The following is a 10,479-nucleotide window of genomic DNA, read 5'->3' on the forward strand; positions in this document are numbered from 1 at the left end:
TCTCTCTCTCTCTCTCTGTCTGGCGAGCGCACACACCCAATAGCAAAAACCTCTCAAAAGAAAACAAACAAAAAAAACTTCTAATTTTTTTTTTTCTCAGTGTGTGGCCCTGAATCTGAGGTTACCCCACACCCAGGCTGGACACTCATTCTCTCCACAACCTGCTTCCTCTCTTGGGCTCTTCATCCCTGCTGCTTCTCCCTCCTTCACAGGAACTGACCTTCTTTTTACATTTTAGCATATTTTTCATGACTGCTTTAGTGCCTTTCTCCTTCTTTTCTTTCACATCATTATGCATTTCTGTGAGACCACAGTCTCTCATTTGTTCAAACAAAATGTATTTATTCAGCTCCTCCCAGCTGATCTAAGTGGAGGTAGATGGAGGATGTAGCTGTGCTAAGGCAATCCCAGCCTATCAGAGAAAAAGATTTGGCATTCAGTAAAAGCAATAACATTAGAGTCTCTACGTTTAAATAAAGTGCATGCAAGAAGTGTCAAATTGTGGGAATGTTTAAAAAAAAAAGTGATTTATGAAGGAGCTGACCAGGGAGTCTTGAAAGAGTAAATGAAGTTATTTAGATGGATAAGGAATAAAATATTTCAAATAGACCAGTGGGAGAAATTCTAAGCAGAGGGGAGTGGACACATAAGGGCAAACATTAAAGCTCTGACTTTTCCTGAAACTGAAAATCAAATTCAAATTTGGGAGATCTGTGTGGGCTGAGAAGGGGCAGTGTAAGGGTAAGAGAATAATTTGTCACAGAAAATTGACTTTTTTTAAAAAAAATAATGTATTAGAGTGGTACATATTTGTGGAGTGTTTAAAAAAATAATGTATTAGAGTGGTACATACTTGTGGAGTGAGATGTAAATTTTTAGTGCAAGAACATCATGTGTAATAAAAAAAATAGACTATGTAAGACCAACTGGTGAATGGTGGTTAATGCAGCTGGATCTCATATAGCCAACTGGATGGTTCAAGTCCTGGGTCCAGTGACTTGAAAAGCACATCAGGCTGGAAATTTGGGAGGGAAATGGAGAGGTAAGACACTTGTGGGATATGGATAAGGTTTATTATCTGTTGACAAGGATGTGTACAGTGGTCTCAACTGGCCTGGCATGAGGTATATATCATGCTGCATAAAGTCTCTTCACAATCTAAATGATGTATAGCAATTTAATGTATGAATAATAATAAAAAATAAAAACATATATAAATTTTTAAAAAAGAAAAACATATCAGGTATGTGTACCCAAATTCCCATGGAGAAGAAATTGAAGCATGGCCATATCCCCATGAGGGGGTGATTTCTCACTTTCCTTCTCTCTCTCTCTCTCTTTCTGTCTCTCTCTGGTGAGCACAGTTAAAAAAACAAAAAAATCAATGTGTACTGACTGAGGGTGATTAGTATATTTATTGTCTCACATATTCATCATTACTTTGTATTAGGAACAAACTCCTCTTTTTAAATAATTACTTACTTAATTTTAATTATGATTATGTAATTTTGCTATAGGGCCCATATACTCATGAGAGAGAGAAACAGTGAGAGAGAGAGAAAGTGACACAACAAGCTGCCAGGACCAGAACTCGAATTGTGGTTGACCACATGAAAATACAACACCTTAACCACTACACCACCTGTTGAACTTTATTTTTTAAAAAAAATATGAAGTCATGACTGCCATAGAGATTTTTAAAAATTTTTATTTATATTTAATCACTGTATATCCTTACAGTGTACAACATGGAGGAATAGACTTCTCTTAGGGGGTGGGCGCTTGGGCTGGTGGTCCGCAGGTGAGGTGAGGGAACAGCGATGTCTTTGCCTCAGGATCACTGGCTGGCCAGAGGTCTGCCTATTTTTCTTTTTAATTTAATTTTGATGAACAGTAAATTGTTGAACTTGTTACTATTGAGGAGGATTGGAATAGTTATGGCCTGCTGTTTGAAACTGTAGAATTTTACCTCATTCTCCAGCTGGGAGTCATGCAAGAGAAAGGATGAATTAAGAAGGATGTTTGGGTAATCATTTCTGCAATACAGAAAACCCTCTCTGAGTCAATGTGAGTATTGAGCTGAAGAGCTAACAGTCTGGGATAGCTGGAGAAGACAAAAGGAAATTGATATAGGGCTATGGAGCTGAGAACTATGTGGTAGAGAAGTAAAGAAGATGTTTGAGAGGCAGAAGAAAAATATCGGCTTCATCTTCTCACCAGGGATAAACATTTAATTAGAAAAGAACTGCTAAAGTTTATTTAAATATGTATTGAGAATATATTTGTTGACCAATTTAGAAGGATGGGTACCATTATCCCCACTACATAGGTGAGGATATTAGAGTTTACAATAGTTCGGTTGCTGAGGTCAGCATGTGGCATGGCAATTAAGGTGCTGGACTCTCACATGGCAGTTTGAGTCCCTGATCTGGAGGCTTGAAATTCACAATGGAGAGAATGGAGGAAAATGGAGGAGTAAGGGTATGGTATGGCTGGCTATCACTCTGTGGCAGTGATTTCTCACTTTCTTTCTCTCTCTCCCTCCCCCCTTTTCTCTGGTGAGTGCACAAACCCTATGGGGAAAAAATAACAACAACAACAAAAAATTTTTTTAAACTGTGGAATAATGACCATGTGGGGTGGATGAGGCTAAGGGTGGATGGGAATGAATAATGAGATAGAACAAGGAATCCTCATAAGGCAACCCCATTCATACACCTAAAATAAAAATGAATGTATTGATGATAAAATACAAATTGTGGCATTTCAGCGATGTAATGCCCACCTCTGTGAAAATTTGTCTTGTTATTTTTCTATTTGTTGTAGTCATCTCCACCACATGGATGAAGGAAATGATACAAGAATTTCAACATTTCTTCTTTGGGGATTTTCAGAACAATTGAAAATGCAGCCCCTCATATTTGGGCTTTTCCTTTCCATGTACCTGATCACTGTGTTTGGAAACCTGCTAATCATCCTGCTCACAATATCAGACTCTCAACTGCACACACCCATGTACTTCTTCCTCTCCATTCTCTCCTTCATAGACATCTGTTACAACTCTATGAGCAAACCAAAGATGTTGGTGAACATCCAGACACAGAGCAAAGTTATTACTTATGCAGGTTGCATCACCCAGATGTTCTTCACAGTGTTTTTTTCAGGGCTGGATGACTTTCTCCTGATAGTGATGGCCTATGACTGGTTCGTAGCCATCTGTCACCCTTGATATTATGTGGTTATCATAAACCCCCAGCTGTGTGGACAGTTGATTCCAGTCTCTGGCATTATCAGTGCCATGAATTCTTGAGTTCGTAGCCATCTGTCACCCTTTATATTATGTGGTTATCATAAACCCCCGGCTGTGTGGACAGTTGATTCCGGTCTCTGGCATTATCAGTGCCATGAATTCTTGTTTAGAAAGCTTAATGGTGTTGCGGCTGTCCTTCTGTACACACTCGGAAATCCCCCACTTTTTCTGTGAACTTAATCTGGTGGTCCACCTTGCCTGCTCTGACACCTTTCTTAATGACATAGTCATCTATTTTGCAACTGTGCTGTTGGCTGGTGGTCCCCTTGCTGGGATCCTTTACTCTTATTATAAAATTGTTTCCTCCATACGTGCAATCCCATCAGCTCAGGGGAAGTATAAAGCATTTTCCACCTGTACTTCTCACCTGTCAGTTGTCTCCTTATTTTACTGTACAATCATAGGAGTGTATCTTAGTTCTGCTGCCCACAGCTCACAGTCAAGTGCAACAGCCTCAGTGATGTACACTGTGATAACCCCCATGCTGAACCCCTTCATCTACAGTCTGAGGAATAAAGACATAAAGAGGGCTCTGAAAGACACTCTGGGAGGGAAACTGTGGAAGAGTCAACTAGACTGAGATAGAAGAAATAAGGTTTAAAGCCTTGGAGCCAGAAATTGTGATTCTTGGGTCAGATTGTGGCAGTACAATTTACTCCTTCAATTTATTTTCTGTAGTTTCCATTTCTTTGATTTTCACTTCTCTATACTATTTAAGCAACTCACTTTACTAGACTTTTGTCTTTTTCTTTTGTCTAACAATTTTCTCCATTGTTATTTTCTTACTTTCTCAAGGTTATTTCCAACGTTGGATTAGAAATGTTCGAAAATTCTCATTCATTTCACAGAAAAACATGAATTTCTGGTGTGTGAAATCTCAACTATTCTTTATAAAGAAATATTTCTTCACAGGCAGCTTGTTTCATTAAACTGTTTTCCTTTTTCTTAAATTTTACTGAAGAAATATTTTACAGTTGTACTATTCTTATTTTTAAATTTGTTTTTAAGATTTATTTATTTATTTATAATTTGACCTGAGAGAGAGAGTGAGAAAGCAAGCCTCCAGGTCCAGGACTTGAATTGTTGTCAGCCATATGGGAATCCATCACCGTAATCACCACAACACCTGCCTACCCCAACTTTATACCTTCTTCATTTCTTCTTCTTCTTCTCCTTCTTCTTCTTCTTCTTCTTCTTCTTCTTCTTCTTCTTCTTCTTCTTCTTCTTCTTCTTCTTCTTCTTCTTCTTCTTCTTCTTCTTCTTCTTCTTCTTCTTCTTCTTCTTCTTCTTCTTCTTCTTCTTCTTCTTCTTCTTCTTCTTCTCCTGTCCTTCTTCTTCTTTATACATTGGATCATTATACATCATTTAGATTGTAAAGAGAATTTACCCAGCATAAAATACATCTCAGACCATTCCAGTTGAGAATATTATACATGTCATTGTCAACAAATTATTAACCATCTGTGTCTCATAAATGTCTTGCCTTTTCTACTTTTTCCTTCCAAATTTTCTTCTCTACACTCTTCCCCTCTCTGACTCACCTTCCACTTTGTCCCTAGTATCCATAACAATTTGCAATGCTTTTATGGCCTCCAGTCTTTCAGTCTCTACCATGGAGTGTGGCCAGTCAGTATATGTTAAGTGGAAACATACAATGTCTCTCATAGCCAGACTTGCTTCACTCAGCAATAAATCTTCCATATTTGTCCACTTTCTATCAAATGCCAGAGTATTTTTTTTATGGCTGAATAGTATTTCACAGAGCATTTGTGCTATGCTCTTTTATTCCATTCATCTATAGGTGGACATTTGGGTTGGTTCCATGTATTATTCTTATAGAGAAAAGTACACTTTGCAACTAAGAACATTTAAATTATTTTACAGTATGTTTGGAGACTACAGATTTTTCTTTATTCTTTCATAATTGCTTTCTTTTAAAATAATTTTTAATTAATTTTTATTAACATCTTATTACTGCATGTTTTTCACCATACAAAAGTAATGTTCCCAGCATAAATACACTACATATTAATCCAGTCAATCCAGTCAATAAGTCATCACACATATCATCCTTAACACATAGTTTTATTTTCTATATCACCACCTTAACTGGTTGATATACTCTAGGTATGGTTTGTCCCCTAACAGTTCACATTTTGGAATTTGGTCTTAGTGATCAGTGAGTGGGTCTTCCCCAAAAGTTCATGTGTTGGGACTTGGTTGTATTATTAAAGTGTTAAGTGAAAACTTAATCCCCTCATGGTGTCTCAAAGTGGTGCATTTGCGTGGGAAAAAGATTATTAAATTGGAGGCCTTGTGATTGAGTTCCATTGTGTTTAAAAGGAGGAAGGATGAAGCAGGTCAAGGCCATCTGAAAGCAGACCAGAACAAGGAGAAACCTATGAACAGCCACTGCTTAAGAGACTGCTCACCATCACATTGTAGTCTCACTGGAAGATGGTTCCTGAACCTTGGGTATCCATTCATGAGCTAAATAATCTTGACTCTATTAATTAATTAATTAATTAAGCTACAGGGTGTGTAAGCTCAACAGCAAGAGACAGAGGAGGGGAGAATGTAAAAAATCATGGCCTAGTGAAAATGACCATGCCACAATCCCTTTTCCTCCATTCTCCTTGCAGAATTTTGGGCATGTTTTTCAGGCCACCATGTCCAGGAATCCAACTACAGAGCTGGACATGTGGGATCCAGTGCCTTAACCACCACACCACCTGCCAGCCCTTCAGACCCAATTTGAGGTTTTGCAATCACAGAAACTTAACCAAGACACGTCCTTTAGTTTTAGGCTTTGGATAAAACTAACTCGATGGAAGGATAAGTGGCTGGGAGGATGGTAGAAGAATTCAAGAAGGAACAATAGAAATTGGGTTCACCAAATTTATAACCTAATCTTGAGGACAGAATCAGTAGGAAGAATATCCTTTTTGTGTATACCAGTGTCCTTCAAAAAAGTCAATATGAGTTCTGGCTACTTGGAGAATATTCAGTTTGTGAAAATGTTAGAGTCTCCCTTTTTTCTAAAGCTTATTTATTTCATCAGAGAGAGAGAGAGAGAGAGAGAGAGAGAGAGAAAGAAAGATATAGAGAGACATTCCAACAGAGTTCTCAAGTGTGATACATTCCCAATCTCCACTGGCTTGGTTAATGGGAACATGTGCATGGCCAGTGTACTGAGGGAAATCTAAGAACATGAACCCCAGGATCTTTCTGATGTTGGTCCAATTGCATTACATCACACTAAGTGAAATAAGCTAGACACAGAAAAATAAATGCCATGTGATCTCACTTATAGGTGGAATCTGAAAAAGATGATCTCATCTAAACAGAGAGTGGCAAGGTGATTATCAGAGACTGGGTGATATTGGAGAAATGAGGAAGGGAAAGATATTGATCAAAAGGTACAAAGTTTTTGAGCCAGCAGGTGATGGTAGTGTTGCTGAATCTCACATGGCAAATTTTGTGGTTTGAGTGTTGGACCTGCCTTCTTCAAAGACATACCAGGCAGGAACTGGCAGTTAGCGTAATGGCTATGTCACTGGACTCCCATGTAGTCAACTGAGGTTCCAGTCCTGGACCCGGTGGCTTAAACTCACGCCGGGCACGTGTGTGTGCGTGCCCAAGATCCCAAGAGGAGAATGGAGAAGAAGGGATTGCGGCATGGCCATCCTTACTGGGGGGTGATTTCTTGTTTTTTGTCTCTTTGTCTCTCTCTGTCTTTCTGGTGAGCTCACATGCCCTATAACACCTCACCAAAAAAAAAAGACATACCAGGCATATGGGTGTGCATACCAAGGGTCCTGACAGAAGAATGGAAGAGAAGGGAGTGTTGTGTGGCCATCCCTCCTGGAGTGTGGTTTCTTGCTTTGCCTATCTCTTTCTGCCTCTGTCTTTCTGAGGAAAACAAAGGTACCCTGTGGCAAAAAAATAAATAAATAAATAAAAATTTAAAAAAATAAAGTAGATATTAGTGATCTATTTCACTGAATGGTGATCACAGTTGTTAATAATGCTAAGTGAAGCAAGCCAGACTATGAAAGAGAGACACAGTATGTTCCCACTCAATATATACCAAGTGTATACACACTGTGGAAGAAACTGAAATGTTGGATGGTATAAAACCATGAAGAGCAGTTTGGGAGGAAAGTGGAAAATGGCAGAGAGTGAGAGGGAAGAATCAAGGAAAGAAATAAGAAGCAAAACATTTAAGAATCCCAAATGGAAAGAAATTTGATTATAATGTGTATGATAGTGTCTTTGACTGAACCAATACACAGTGTATTCATGAAGGGAAAATTAATTTGGTGTATTGTAATGATATAGTGATTGTGAAAAAACAATTTCAATGCATTTTATATTTGAAAAAAAATTGTTATGTATAAATAAGGAACTTAGCAATCATGAAACCTGACTGGTAGGAGAGTGTGTGCACTTGCCAGAGAGATACAGAGAGGAAGAAAAATGAGAAAGCTTCTCCTTCTCCCCACTACATGGATAATCATGCCACAATCTTTCTCCTCCATTTCTCCCTCCTCTTGGGACCTGGGACATGCATGTACACATGTCTAACGTGTTCTGCAAGCCACCTGGTCCAGGAATTGAACTCTGCAGTTGGCCGTGTGGGATACAGTCAGCCTAACCACCATGCCACAAACCAGGTCAACCCCAAAGGGTCTTCATACAGTAATTCACCCCTGGCCACAGCAACCAGACTCATGGGCATGTGTATGTACCAGGTGTGTGCACTGAAAAGGAAAAGAAAACTGGCATGGATCCTTGTACACCACAACACACTGTCCCTCCTGAATACCTTGGAGTCTCCAGTGGCTCCCATGTCCCCTCAGCCCCCATGTGTAGGACATTTACAATGGATATTTAGCCTCAGTTTTCCTTCCCTTTTCAAATTTCTGTGTCTCTGGGTTTTTTTGTTTGTTTGTTTTTCAACTGTCACTTCTTTGTAGAAGTACCCTGAACAATTTCCAATACATATGAGTACAAGGTTGAAAACTCTATGACTAGGAAGGGCAGTAGGTGGTGTGGGTTAAAGTGATACTCTGACATAGCCTGACAATGGTTTGAGTCTCAGACCTAGCAGCTTTAAAAAATATAGCATGCATTTACATGCATGCCCAAAATCCCAAGAGAAGAATTGAGGAGAAAGAATTGCAGCGAGGTCATCGACCTTGGGGTGGGGGTGATTTTTCATAGGGATTGTGGTATAGCCATCCCCCGAGAGGTGATTTCTCGCTTTCTGTCTCTATGTCTCCCTCTGACAAGCACATATATCATATAGCAAAAATCCCTTTCTCTCTCTCTCTCTCAAAAAAAAAAAAGATTAAAAAATAATAAATCTATGGTTGAGATGACAAACAACTTCAAACTGGGTGTGGATTAGGGTAATATTGAAGGGCTTCTAGATGTTGTTCCTGAGAAATTGACTGACAAGGAGGTGTTGGAACTTGGAAAGGAATGCATAGCTGACCAAGGAGCAAGAGAAAAGAAAACTACATGAGAAAAAAGAACCTTTAAGAAAATTATCTGTGAAGGATTTAGCAGAAACTTTGACAGAATTCAAGAACCTCCATCAAAAGTTTGAAATCATGGGGAACCAGCAGTTAGCGTAATGGCTATGTCGCTGGACTCCCACGTAGTCAACCGCAGTTCGCGTCCCGGACCCGGTGGCTTAAAACTCACGCCGGGCGTGTGTGCGTGCATGCCCAAGATCCCGAGAGGAGAATGGAGGAGAAGGGATTGCGGTGTGGCCATCCCCCCCTGGGGGGTGATTTCTCACTTTCTGTCTCTACGTCTCTTTCTGTCTGTCTGGCGAGTGCAGGTGCCCTGTAGCCAAAAACCTCTCAAAAAAAAAAAAGTTTGAAATCATGCATTACTGGCATTATTCACAATTGATAAGACATGCAACCAACCCAAATGTCCATGAACAGATATATAGGTTGAAAAAGTGTGGCACAAATACACCCTGGAATATTCCTTAGCCATTAAAAACCACAAGACCTTAGCATTTGACAGAAAATGAATGAATATGGAAGATATAATCCTAAGAGAAACAAGCCAGACCATGAAAGAGAGACATTCTATGTCCCCACTCAATGTATACCCAATGACTGCATTCTATGGCAGAAACAGAAAGATTGGACGTATAAAGACATGGAAAACAATTGTGAATACTAGAGACAGTGTGGGAGGAGGGAGAGAAGGTGAAGGATGAGAAAGAGGGAATCAAGCAGGAAGAGAAGGAAGCAGAACATTAAAGAAACACAAAAATAGAAAATTATCTGTTGATAACATGCATGGTAGTATCTTTGATTGGGCTAATGTATGGTGTATTAATTATGAGTAAATTTATTTGGATGTTCTAATGATCTACAGTGATTGAATATAAAAAATAAAATAAAAAAATTGAAAACGTGATTACCATGCTCTGATTAAACAATCATGACATCCGACTGTGAGGTAAGGTCCTACAATCACTGGCTCTCCTTGAAAGACCATCCTCATAGCTTCCCTCCTAAATATCTTTTCAGAGCCCTCTTTATTTCTTTATTCCTCAGACTGTAGATGAAGGGGTTTAGCATGGGGGTGACCACAGTGTACATCACTGAGGCTGTTGCACTTGATTGTGAGTTGTGGGCAGGACCAGCACTAAAGTACACGCCTAGGATTGTACAATAAAATAAGAAGACAACTAAGAGGTGAGAGGCGCAGGTGGAAAATGCTTTGTGCTTCCCCTGAGCGGATGAGATTGCACAAATGGAGGAACCTATCTTATAGTAAGAGTAAAGGATTCCAATAAAGGGACCACCAAAATACAACACTATGTCATTAATTAAAGTGTTGGAGCAGGCTAGGTGAATCAGCTGATTAAGTTCACAGAAAAAGTGAGGGATTTCCACGTGTGTACAGAAGGACAGCCGCAATGCCATTAAACTATTAGATAGTGAATTAAGGACACTTGTGATCCAGGACAACAGAACCAGCAACACACAGAGCCTGGAGTTCATAATTACCATGTAGTGCAGGGGGTGACAGATGGACCCATCCCGGTCAAAGGCCATCACAGCCAAGAGGAAGTTTTCCAACCCAGCAAAAAGTATAAAAATAGATGTCTGGGTGATGCAGCCTGCATAGGTGAT

At 39.4% G+C, this 10,479-nt stretch overlaps 2 protein-coding genes across 2 annotated transcripts; one reads left to right on the top strand and one right to left on the bottom strand.

The window, feature by feature from the left end:
* The first annotated feature begins 2,938 nt into the window (after positions 1-2,938).
* LOC102468605 (olfactory receptor 7A10-like) lies at positions 2,939-8,840 on the top strand. The gene is made up of 3 exons (XM_027767808.1): positions 2,939-3,208; positions 3,312-3,818; positions 8,724-8,840. Exons 1-3 carry the CDS (start codon positions 2,939-2,941, stop codon positions 8,838-8,840), a joined length of 894 nt encoding a protein of 297 aa, XP_027623609.1.
* A 1,087-nt stretch (positions 8,841-9,927) lies between these two features.
* LOC102469018 (olfactory receptor 7A10-like) lies at positions 9,928-10,476 on the bottom strand (the record flags this gene model as incomplete). Its single annotated transcript, XM_006167304.2, has 1 exon — positions 9,928-10,476. A coding segment is annotated over one exon (549 nt), but the record flags the coding sequence as incomplete, so codon positions are not given.
* Positions 10,477-10,479: the final 3 nt, after the last annotated feature.

Source organism: Tupaia chinensis, unplaced genomic scaffold, assembly GCF_000334495.1.
Source record: "Tupaia chinensis unplaced genomic scaffold, TupChi_1.0 Scaffold144687_1, whole genome shotgun sequence".
In the NCBI taxonomy this organism is placed as follows: domain Eukaryota; kingdom Metazoa; phylum Chordata; class Mammalia; order Scandentia; family Tupaiidae; genus Tupaia; species Tupaia belangeri.